This window comes from Sinocyclocheilus grahami, unplaced genomic scaffold (assembly GCF_001515645.1).
Source record: "Sinocyclocheilus grahami isolate Dianchi unplaced genomic scaffold, SAMN03320097.WGS_v1.1 scaffold5.1, whole genome shotgun sequence".
Taxonomy (NCBI): Eukaryota; Metazoa; Chordata; class Actinopteri; order Cypriniformes; family Cyprinidae; genus Sinocyclocheilus; species Sinocyclocheilus grahami.
Genome location: NW_015505184.1, coordinates 4,705,480 through 4,718,348, shown reverse-complemented (window position 1 = coordinate 4,718,348; position 12,869 = coordinate 4,705,480). Strand labels below are relative to the sequence as shown.

Genomic DNA, 12,869 nt, shown 5'->3' with positions numbered 1-12,869 from the left:
TGGCTGTTAATGGTAAAGTCAGTCTGTCAGTGTCACAGGCTGGCAGTGGATTCCGTCCAGCACGGGGAACTCTCTCCTTTGACCACTGATGTGCTTCTTCGTGGGGTATGATGCAGTCTGAAAAGTTTGCAAGCTGCCATCCTGTACTTCTTGGACATGATGTTGTACAGAATAGGGTTGATTGCGGCACTCAGGTAAAAGAGTACAAAGGAGATGAGATTACAGTAATGGCTGATGACGGACATGAGTGGAGAGCCCATCTCTGTGGATTTGGAGATCAGGTAACGTCCAACATGAAAGGGAAGCCAGCAGAGCACGAAGGCAAACACCACCACAGCTGTTAGAGAGAGGAAATTAAAGTTACTGAATGGTGAAATAGCAGTTCCTTCACCTTGTTGCAGAAAGCAAATATTAGTAGTAAGACATTTTTTTTAGTCATGCACAAATACCATTTTGAAACATCAAAAGAGCCTCATTAACATGTGTGAACATTGACTTAAACCTCAAAATTATAAGCATTTTCCTTAGCATACAAAATGTTTATATTTATTTTTATTTTAAATCATTTCTAAATAATAAGATATATATTTGCGTAGATTCTACTGGTCACATTTTATTAAAAAGTTTTGTCAACCCTGTTTCAACTCCCCCTTATTAAAATGATGTTATTTTTAAAGAAATAAATAACATCCCCCATACAGAACACAAAAGGACGTGTCTCCTGTTTTTTCCCTTTATATTAGTTTGTTCTTAAAGGACGATTTAAATTATTCAACCCTGTTACCTTGATTTCGTATGATAAATGAACTACTTAATGAAAACGGGATAAAAAATTTTCCCCAGAAATATCAGCATTCTTTTCTTTTTTCATTTTATTTATCAAGCTATATATATATATATATATATAGCTTGATATGGCACAGCACATTTCAATGATCAATTAAAGATATATAATTTAAAATAAAAATAAAAATCACTTTTTCAACATGGAAAGGTGTATGTACAATGAGCCTTTTTACTTTAATAAACCATTTAATTTAGGTGTCACACCATAAGGTACATTTTTAGGTTCCCTAACAAAACAGTTTTAGTGTATGCAGGACTGTGCTGTTGTTTTGTGCCAAGCGCATGCCGTGCGTAATGGGTGCGCTTGTGCGTAAAGTGCGCAAATGATAAACAACCTAATCGCGGTTACCCGATACTGTGGTGAAACCGGGCACTTACCCAGCATTTTCACTGTCTGTCTATTGTTTTTATCACGACTCGAAGCGTTTTCCCCAATCGTCTCCCTCTTTCTCTTCCAGAGCTTTCGCCCGATGAGACTATACAATACAGTTAAGCAGAACACAGGCAAGAAGAAAAAGATGCTGGAGACCCAAACCATAATGGTTAAGAGTCCAGACCTAATGGCATATTCCGTCGCTTTGCATTCGTTTGTATCCCACGAGTTTGTCCCGTTTTCATGCTCAACCCCGACGAGCACAAACACGGGTCCTGCACTAAAGAAGGATACTATCCAGAGGACCAAAATGACCCCGCGCACGCGACCCTTGGTCACGACTACCTTTGCCCTAAGAGGAAAACAAATAGCAAAGTATCTCTCCACACTGAGAGCAGTGATGTTCAGAATGGTCGAGTACGTGCAACACTCGCTCACAAACTGAAAGAGTTTACAAAGCACGTTGCCGAAATTCCAAGGTCGGTACCTCCAGATTCTGTACAAGTCCAGAGGCATGCAGAGAAAAATGAGTAAATCCGAAAAGGCCATGCTGGACAGGTACAAGTTGGTGGTGGTTCGCATGTCCTTGTATTTGGTCACCACCAAAATGGTCATGAGATTTCCCGTAACACCTACAAAGAAGAAGAGCACGCAGGTGACGGTGACCCCGGTTAGCACTGGAACGGGGAAAATGTTGACCGGGTGCTCGAATCCCCAGTATGTCGCGTTCTCATCCCAACTGCAGTTGAAGGAACAGTTGGACCGGTTCGTCCAGCTAGGCATGATGAGAGATCATGGAGCGTCTAGATTCTCATGTGAGACAGAGCTCCCCACCGACTCTCCATCGTGCTGCGCTCAGGGCTGCCCAACATTTACAACTGAACTTATACAACATGTACCGCAGGATGCTTTGGAAGGTCTGCCCTTCCTAATTACGGATTGAAGCCCCCTAAAAGTCTTCAAAGCACACATTAGCGCGCGAAATAAAAGTTCGCCAACTGAAATCGCATCTCGCCTGTAAAAGTAACCATAGCAACAGTACGCTGCTCTCTCTGTTCAGCATTGAGCGTGAAAACGACAAAACTGCCATTAATTCATATAAAGGGTTACATACCAAATGCACTCTCACAAGTGTTATTGTTTTAAAAGTCTTTATGATACTTGACGGTTAACTTTCAGAGAATGCGCCCTGACAGAGATTCCTTTAAAAAGTCGACTCCTCTGAAGGTCGTTCAGTATTTCGCACATTGTTGTACTCTATTTGTAGCTGTCTAATAAATGTCCTCATGACACATCCTTACCATCCGTTCCACATCTAAAAATGGTTCCAACTGATAGGAAAACGCAGAGGATTTAAGGATGGCAATCCAGCCTTTGCTGCCAAGTTATCTGTCCACATTGGACAGAAAATCGTTAGTCTTGAAGCTATTTAAGGCATCTTTGGTGTAGGAAGAAAGATAAGTGTAGAAGGTGGGAGTCGGAGAGATGCCATCACCGCGCGGTGGGTGAGAGACGCGCGTAATGCGCAATGCTGAGGGACTCTTTCATTACTGATGTCATTGATTCATCGCTGAGTAAGTGGATGCGGAATCTTGGTAGAGAGTTTCGTAAGAGCTTGGAAAGTATACATTCACGTTATTCAAATGACAAATGTAGCGAATGTAATGAGGATGGATACTTGTTGAACACTGCCATCGTGGGGTGTTTGGATAGAATGCAGTGCGACACATCCTTGAAAAGTTCAGTTGGAAACTAGTTACAAACAAAAACAATTCTAATAGACGGCAGACCAAAACACGAATGTCAATCGGACTAAAGTCAGTATCTCTTGAATAAGGGGTTCTCATAGGGGTTTGTGGATTTATACAATTCGTGAAGCGCGCATTAAATTGGAGAGAGAGAGAGAGACAGAGAGAGAGAGAGAGAGAGAGTATGTCACTTTTCTCACAGCTGATTGGTGCAATATCTGTTTGTGTACTGTAGCGTGTGGGCCCTAAGCGATATCGACTAGTGATGAATTAAATATTTGTATATCTTTCTATTCAAACAGTTATCACCTGTAGTTAACGTTTACGTCTAACCAATTAATCTTTATAAGCTCCTTTATAGATTTTATTTTAAAAAGAAGCAACATTAAAAGCAAATTGTAGTAAATACTTTGTTCATTTTGAACACGATTTGTATGACTTCATATCTTTAATATCTTTATATGTATTTGTATGACTTCATATCTTTTCAATGTTTAATCTTTTTTTCCTGCTGCTGGTAAATAAAGACATGTAAACTGACAAATTCAAAGCAGAAATGCATCTCATGCAAATGAGATTTTGATGTAGACTGAATATTGTGAGGAAGGAAATTAAGGCAGAGATCATTAACCAGTTTTATGACTGGAAAGGACTGAGATGCCATTGAGCTGATACTGAGCCTTCAGTAAACTGCCAGCATCAGTGTGTAGTAGAAGAACTGACCTGAGCCTGCCGTGACACATTTAACTATTGGCTGGATAACTGAAAGGTAATTTCTTTCTTTCTTTCTTTCTTTCTTTCTTTCTTTCTTATAGTGTCTGAGTAACTAAGCATTACCCTCTCTTCTTTCTAATGAAAGATGCAAGGTATTCAGTGTTACAGTTTGTGCATTTGTGTATGTAATGTGTAACTGAGTGTTTTAACATGTGATTCAAACCAGTGTTGTTGTTGTTACTTTGAGGTGTGGTGTTTCAGTGGCCTCTGGTCAAAGTCTCCATTATATTTGTTTTCTTCCCCAATCTCAGTAGCTACATATCAACAGCTGTGCCATTTGCAGAAATATTGCACCCAGTGATCAAGTGATCGCAATCAACATACAGAGGCTTGAGAGGAAGTGTAGATCCAAATTGTAGCTATATTTGGTAGTTTTATCTGTTGCCCTTTAGAAGGGATTTGAGGTGCATAAATGACTGAGATAGCAAACATCCTGTATTTTAGATAATTGCTTGCTTGTATCCACACACATCAACATGGTTAGCATAAAATTAAGTTTCAAAGGGGCAGAACATTTGTTTTTCTAATACTGTCCACTAGAGGGCAAGAGCGCTATATGTAATACTGTTCTGAGGCTTCAAGGTTCAGCAAAAATACGATGCATTATAATGCAGTTGCATGTAATATCATGTCTTTTATAGCATCAAAACTACCGGTTGTAGCTTTAAAAACTATAATGTTTTAAAATTCTCGTTTGTCCAAAATGATCTGTTTTAAACATTTTTACATTTCAAAACATCATCACAAATTTAACCTCCTAGTAATGAAAACCCTGGGGGGGCTAGTTCACCCCCCAAAAATCTGTCATCATTTACTCAGCCTCCACTCGCTCCAAAAGGGTGTTTCTTTCATCTGTTAAACGCAAAAGATGATATTCTCAAGAATGCAGAATATTCTGAACACTGTTAGTAACCAAACTGTTGATGGTAGCCAGCCATTGACTTCCATAGTATGTTTTTCTCATATGAAAGTCAATGGGTACTGCCAACTGTTTGGTTACTTACAACATAATTCAAAATATCTTCTTTTGTGCTCAACAGAAGAAAGAAACTCCTACAGGTTTGGAACACCTTGATGGTGAGTTAATGATGACAGAACTTTCATTTTTGGATGAACTATACATTTAAGTTATCATTTTGTTGTCAAAGAGGTTTAGAATTAGTAGTGTGGTTACTATCAGATGGGTCGACGTGACAGTAATGAAACTAGCTGCCGTTGAAAGCCATTAAACTCTGTCACTTTTCTGTTAATCTCTGTTTTTCTCTCTGTTTATTTCTTAGCTCACTTTTCCTCATGCATTTGAGGCTCTGCGGTTGAGCTGATATTGTTTTGTGTTGTGTGAGAGAGACAGAGATGTTTGCTCGCGGCTGTGATAAATGGCAATGGTTGCCATTTGAGCAAAGGTATGGCCGCTCTGGCACACCCTGCCGTGGTAATTATTACAGACTCCATAGACCAGAGGTCCCGCATCAGACAAGGCAGAAAATTGAAAATATAAATGATTTATGGCGCTCAGAAGTCTATCTTCTCCTCTGTCTTTGTTGTTGGCTACAAAGCGTCAGATACGCTGGGATGTCCTTTAGTGTGGCGTCTTGCTCTTGTTCTTCAGTGATTAATCCATTTAGACACAGTGGAGTGGAACTCTCCTCACCATGGAAAATAGATGGATTGTTGGAGAGGAAGGGCTTCAGGAAAGTGCTTGCAGTTTGTTTGAAGAGCAGACCAAACTGCTCCAAGGGTAAACTATGGCCCTGACTGCTGAGCAGCCTGGAGATAAGTTGGTTTGACATTTCCACCTCTGAATCTTGGAGATGTTACTTGTCATTTTAGCATCCTGCAGCTGCAGCAATGTCAGCGCTCTAGCACGAGACCTTATAAACAGTACTGTACACAGCTGTTACTGTAAAAATACTGGTTGTCTAATATAATGTCATTTTTAAAATAAGAATTTATATATATATATATACTTTTACATTGATCAAGTGACTGAAAATGTAAAGAAATTTACAATGTTACTAAAGGTTTCTAGTTCTAAAAAAAAGGTTGTTTTGAACATCAAAAAATCCTGTTCCATGGTTTCCACTAGGGATGCAGCGATATGAAAATTTTGGCCGATACCGATAACCGATAATTCTTTATTTTTGAATGCCGATAACCGATATGTTGGCCGATAAATCTATATCCAAATTTGTATATACTTTTTGAGAGCCTGATTACAAAAAAGGTCTCATTAAAAACCACATCTCAAACACTTCAACATAAGCAGCCTAGTTTTAACGGTGTACGTTTTAAAAATAATTTTACTCTCCCATTACCAAATTTAGTCATAAAAAAGTCTTACAAATAAATAAAATATTGCATAAATAATGCAAACAAGTCATTGGACATCATTACACGTGTAAAGAATCAAAATTAATGCACCATAGATCATAAAACGGAATAGCCTCTGCACGGACAATAATTAAATGATTTTAATTACTAAACCATATTGTTGATGAAAATAATAAGAGAAAAATACAAGTGGTTGTTGTTATTAATAATATATCAATGATTTTGAAAAAGTAACAAATTAATACCACTGTTTTAAATAGCAGCCGTTGAGCTGCGCGTGCTGAAGCTGAAGAGCTGAATGAACATGGTAAACTGAAGCGTTTTGCTGGCAGCTTATTTAACTCAAGGAAATGCATCCTGAGATTAATATTAATACAACATAAACATAATATTACAACTTATATATGTACAAAATTATGCAGTTATTGCGTGCTATAGTCAGAATGTGTGATCCTGTTGTGGATGCGCTCTTCCCATAACAACGCGCTGAAACACGGCAACTAAACCCAAAGAATTCCCAACGTTTTATTATAATAATGTTCTCATTAGAATGTTATATACATGACATTCCCAATCATAGTTATTAATGTTGTGCACTGCTGTTTGAGCTGCGTGTGCTGAGCTAAAGATGATCACCGGTAAACTGAAGCGCTCTTTTTAACTTAACCAAACGCATTCTATATGAGATAAATCAGATATACATCAAATAAACACAATATTACAATGTACAATTGCACAAAAGGCTGCAAACGAACAGCGCGCATCTGAAGTGTCTCTGAAGGAAATAATGCATTATTTATCGGCTTTAAGATATCGGCCAAATTTTCTTATCAGGCCGATACCGATAACAGAAAAAATGAGCATTTATCGGCCGATACCGATATGGTGGCCGATATATCGTGCATCCCTAGTTTCCACAAAACTATTAAGCAGCACAACTATTCCTAGCACAACATTCCTTGATAATAATAATAATAAATATTTCTAGTTTGAACGGTGTACGTTTTAAAAATATTTTTACTCTCCCATTACCAAATTTAGTCATAAAAAAGTCTTACAAATAAATAAAATATTGCATAAATAATGCAAACAAGTCATTGGACATCATTACACGTGTAAAGAATCAAAATGAATGCGCCATAGATCAATAAAACGGAATAGCCTCTGCACGGACAATAATTAAATGATTTTAATTACTAAACCATATTGTTGATGAAAATAATAAGAGAACAATACAAGTGGTTGTTGTTATTAATAATGTATCAATGATTTTGAAAAAGTAACAAATTAATACCACTGTTTTAAATAGCAGCCGTTGAGCTGCGCGTGCTGAAGCTGAAGAGCTGAATGAACATGGTAAACTGAAGCGTTTTGCTGGCAGCTTATTTAACTCAAGGAAATGCATCCTGAGATTAATATTAATACAACATAAACATAATATTACAACTTATATATGTACAAAATGACGCAGTTATTGCATGCTATAGTCAGAATGTGTGATCCTGTTGTGGATGCGCTCTTCCCATAACAACGCGCTGAAACATGGCAACTAAACCCAAAGAATTCACAATGTTTTATTATAATAATGTTCTCATTAGAATGTTATATACATGACATTCCCAATCATAGTTATTAATGTTGTGCACTGCTGTTTGAGCTGCGTGTGCTGAGCTAAAGATGATCACCGGTAAACTGAAGCGCTCTTTTTAACTTAACCAAACGCATTCTATATGAGATAAATCAGATATACATCAAATAAACACAATATTACAACGTACAATTGCACAAAAGGCTGCAAACGAACAGCGCGCATCTGAAGTGTCTCTGAAGGAAATAATGCATTATTTATCGGCTTTAAGATATCGGCCAAATTTTCTTATCGGGCCGATACCGATAACAGAAAAAATGAGCATTTATCGGCCGATACCGATATGGTGGCCGATATATCGTGCATCCCTAGTTTCCACAAAACTATTAAGCAGCACAACTATTCCTAGCACAACATTCCTTGATAATAATAATAATAAATATTTCTTGAGCATCAAATCAGCATATTAGAATGATTTATGAAGGATCATGTGACACTGAAGACTGGAGTAATGATGCTAAAAATTCAGCTTTGCCTTCACAGAAATAAATTACATTTTACAATATATTAAAATAGATAACAGTTATTTTCAATTGTAATATTATTGCAACTGTATTTTGATTTTGAAAAACACTTTTAAAAATCGTACAGACCCCAAACTGTTGAATGGGAGTGTGTGTATATATATTTATAAATGCATCTATCCATTTTCCAGACTGCTCGAATTTTTATTTTGTGTTTTTTTGGCAAGCCTGAGCACAGTGCAGACGTTGTTGAGCTCTCTTCTAGAACTCTAGAAGAGACATATATGAGATTACTGTATATTCTCAAAAGAAAAATCTAAGCAAGATATTTAAACAAAAGTCTCCATTTGGTCTTTGTTTAATCTCATTGATATCTGGGAGAAACAACTGACCCATTGTAAACATCTAGCTTGTGCTGCTTCTATCCCATCATGGGGAGATACCAGTCAATCCAAAAGCATATAACAGCTGAGGAGAGGAGGAGCATGTTGTGACATGCTGCGCTTGATTGGCTGAGCGACTGTGACTGACACTTCAGAACCCAGAGAAGGCCCCGCCCTCTTCAAACACATCGGCCTATGACTGATCTCTCCACTGCCCTCTTATTTAGTCTGTTTGAAGTCACAGAAAGGGAGAGGGACTCTTTTAATGCTGCAAAACTATGAGTTAGTCTTTCATTGTTGTGGGAGTCAAACAGCTGATTTATCATGTGGGAATCACGTCTACCAAGGCAGGTCAGTAAAACTTTGTGCTAGTTGTTGTCTCGTGCTCTGTTCCAAACTTGTATCTCAGCATGCAGAGTTAAAGAGAGTGAACACTTGGACATTTCTAGCAGCAGTTATGGATGGGTGTGTCTGTGTGTAATTGTGAAATGTGAAAGTCTTTCTGGTGCCGATATGTCTTGGCTCCTGTCTCACCCCAGTGTGAGAGGCTTTTGTATCCGTGGTGGAATGTGTGACCAGTGCACAAGAGAGGAAAGTCAACATGGTTTTGCTCAGGCTCCAAAATCCCTCTCTTGTTTTTTCAGCTGTACACAAGGGCTGGAGTACAGTACACTACAACTGAATAAATTACAGTTTAACTCAATTTGCAATAAACAATAATGTAGTACACCCTTTATTCTGACACTTTCTCAGCTTTGGCTAATTGTGTATTCACTAGCTTGTGCTTTAAATGGCCCTCTGTGTTGTTTGCTTATCTCATACACTTTATCTGTGTCATTCATTAATCAGAAGGCAAGAGACTTCTGACCTTGAGATGCTGGGAACTTCATGCTTTCACTAACACGCCTCACCAACAGAGACGGACGTGTAAAAAGACACATGATAGAACAAGTGTAGAGCTGTTTTATTTGATGAACAATATCCTGTCATAAATTGCCTTCAGGTGCAAAGTGCAAATCTTTTTCAACAGGAGTAACAGTCCTGCTAAACTTCACAACAGGTTGGCAAAGACCTTTGGAAACGTACATGGAGACTGTCTTTCCCAGACACTTACAAAACCCATCTTAATATTAAAGATGAATGGATTACTTTTGTTGGTGGCTGCCTTACTAAGTCCTCTGTTTGTGATGCTAACATGAACCTACGATGCTATTTAGAGTGAGTTTGCAGTAGTTTCATCCACACGGCTTCATGTCCTACAACGACAATGGGAAAAAAATTCCCACAGTTCTTCAGTTGCATGTGTGCCCCAGCACACACAAGTGATTCCAGTGTCTATACCATAGTTTATCGTAAATCTCTAAGGTACATGGTTGCATAATATATATTTTTTCTCCTCCTAAAGGCACTGAGCCTTGTCTTCATGACGAATTACAATGGGCAGGAACTTGTTGGCAGGAAGCAACAGCTGATATCCCATCCACATCGTTCTCACTAACTTTTCATTCCCCCTTATTATCTGTGTATTGCTGTAGTTTAGTACACAAAGTAGAACTGATGTTGAACGGGTTTGTTCAGAAGGAAGGAAATTAGTACACTGCAAAAAGTAACTTTTTAATCAGTCTTATTTTCTAATAAAAATCTTATCGTCTATACACTAACACTTTTTTTATTTTTTACATTTTTTATTTTTCTTTAAATCCTGGCAATCAAGACAAAGATTCTGAAAATGACAATAAGAGAGGGCACATGTTGAAAGTGTTTATTCATTTATATTATCTTGGCTTGTCTAACAGACAGAGCTCTTAAAGGTCTTGCTGTTTTGCAGTTATTTTCTACAGTTCACTGCACAGCCTGTCCTACTTTGGATCATTTACATCAAGATTTGTTTATTACGAGGTGCAGAGAACCAATAAGCCGAAAAGTTCATATGTTTTTCTTGTTTTGTTTTAATGTGCTTCAGTTCGAACACATCTCTGAGACTGCTGATGGACAAACGTATTGCATATTATTGCATATTTATGGACAAACTGAAGTCAAGTCGCCTTTATATGGTGCTTTATACAATACAGATTGTGTACCTTCGCAGAGATACAGCAGAATCAGTTATGGAATCTAAAGCTATGGAGACTGTTCAGATTCTGCTGTAAAGCAGCTCTAAAAGGCAGTAGTGTCATCATTCAGCTAATGTCCACTCAGTGTTTGTTTAGTTCAGGGCCCGTATTCATGACACCGTGCAGAAATGCCATAGCGCCAGAAATGGAAGTAAATCACTACATTAACTGCATTAACATATTTGGCAACTGGAAAAATGCAACTATGCCGCAGTGATGATTTGGGTCGGTCACGACCTTCTATAAGCAAAATGATAGCACAAACAATTACAGCACTTTCAGAACCTTATTGTGTTGCTAATTTTAGCAAATGGCTGCAATATAACAGAGTGAAACATTTAAGGGGGTCTGAATACTTTCCGTACCCACTGTATATATATATATATATGTGTGTGTGTGAGAGAGTGAGAGTATGGTAAAACAGGAAAAATTATGCCTGTAATTTTAAAGTGAAGGCTTATAATAGACCCTACTCTTAAAAGGGCTCTTTTATTTCCTTCTTGGACAACCAACCAATCACAGTCTTCAAAAGACTGTGTCATAGCTAGCAAGGAACTGAGTCAGCCCCACCTCCTCACTAAGATTTTTGTCTTTTCCTCGCTCAGAGTTGCTCTCAGATTGGTCCTGAATCACTTTTAAGCTAAGACTCCTAGTTAGAAATTTTTAAGCTAAATTAGGAGCTCTCTGAGAGGATTCTTCGAATCTTTAAGAATACGGGCCCCAGATCAATAGCAGTGTGAAGATAATCAATCAGCTATAAGCAATTCTTCAAAAGGCAGCAGTCATTATTCAGCTCGAGTCAGTTCAATGTTGATTCAATTCAGTTCAATACCAGTGTCGATGTTACAAGATACAACTCTGCTGTAAAGCAGCTCTACAGAAGACAGCAGTGCCATCATCCAGTTTAATTCAGTTCAAGTTTTGTTCTCATCCAGTCAATGTGGTCGATGAATTACTCAAATTTAAAGCCTTTCAGACCCCAACTAAAGGAGCCAGAAGGCAAACTATTCCCTGTGGAGAAGTAAATGGTAGTTCCCATAGTTTTAAATGAGAGCTTAGCATGATTGTATGTTTGGCTGCTTTGAAATGTGTATGTTTTGGATTTAGTTTGGTTCCTAAATAGATTCACATCCAGTATATGAGGAATTAGCCTAGTCTTTGTCTTTGTGTGCCGTACAGCACACAGAACAGAGCTTTGTCTGTAAAGTCACATGTATATATCAGTAAACAATAAATACTGTACATGCACTCATATTCAGGAATGGTCCATTCTGAGATTGTAGTGGTTGGGCAAGATGATGCATATTGTGCAAACGGTGTGATAGTTGACGTGTCTGATTCACTGCCTCTCTTTGACCTGTGCACCTCTTTCAAGCTGGCTCTAAAGGTCAGTGCACAGGTGGGAGACATGCATGAGATACCATAAGCGTTCACCCACACAGAGAGAATGAATGAGTCCCTCCATTAGGAACCTCTCTACCAGCACTTCTGTTGTTTAAAGGGGTCATATGACGTTGCTAAAAAGAACATTATTTGGTGTAATGCAATGTGTTTATGCGGTTTAAGGTTCAAAAAACACATTATTTTCCATATAATGTACATTATTGTTGCTCCTCTATGCCCCGCCTTTCTGAAACGCGTCGATTTTTACAAAGCTCATCGTTCTAAAAAATCAAGGTATATGCTATCTAGTGCGTTGTGATTGGCTGAATGCCTCAAGCGTGTGACAGAAATGTTACGCCACTTACCATACTGTGGTGCCGTCTTCGGGCATTGCGAGCCAAAACCAATAAAACCCATTACAAACAAGGCATTTGTTGCATCCAGTGGGGACATAATTACGGATTATAATGACTTGTACTGTCTTTTTATGCGTTGCATCGCGCCGCGTAAACATAAAACCATGTCTGCATTTGTGATTGGAGAAACGACAAACAACAAACGCTACTCTACACTGCTCAAAACTCGCGTTTGAATCATCAGTGACAAATTATTTAAATATAAAAAAACTTACTTACAGGCTGAGTCAGAAGCGCCAGACTGTCCTTGCAAAGTTGGAACTGCCCCACTTTGTAGAAACAGCCTTTGTGCCACAGACGCATTGTAGGCTACTGGTTCAGGAACCAGTCCTCATCCTCCATCCTTACGCCTTCTTTCTTTCCGTGAACGTTATGCATTATGCAAATCT

General features: G+C 38.3%; 2 protein-coding genes across 2 annotated transcripts in view; one reads left to right on the top strand and one right to left on the bottom strand.

Moving 5' to 3' along the window:
- LOC107586567 (growth hormone secretagogue receptor type 1-like) lies at positions 1 to 2,002 on the bottom strand. Its single transcript, XM_016273993.1, has 2 exons — positions 1,225 to 2,002; positions 1 to 337 (listed from the first exon to the last, which is right to left on the bottom strand). The coding sequence occupies exons 1-2, from the start codon at positions 2,000 to 2,002 to the stop codon at positions 33 to 35; spliced, it is 1,083 nt and encodes a 360-aa protein (XP_016129479.1). The 3' UTR covers positions 1 to 32.
- A 6,784-nt stretch (positions 2,003 to 8,786) lies between these two features.
- The window catches only part of LOC107586035 (phospholipase D1-like), a 31,308-nt gene continuing 27,225 nt past the window's right edge, over positions 8,787 to 12,869 (top strand). The window contains exon 1 of the mRNA XM_016273252.1: positions 8,787 to 8,918. The gene's annotated coding sequence lies outside the window, so the exon portion shown is untranslated. The remainder of the gene's footprint in view (positions 8,919 to 12,869) is intronic.

Coding starts and splice junctions, on each gene's coding strand:
- LOC107586567 (XM_016273993.1), bottom strand. CDS start 2,002: ATGCCTAGCTGGACGAACCGGTCCAACTGTTCCTTCAACTGCAGTTGG. Junction 338..1,224: donor ACAGACAGTGAAAATGCTGG/GTAAGTGCCCGG, acceptor TCTCTCTAACAG/CTGTGGTGGTGTTTGCCTTC.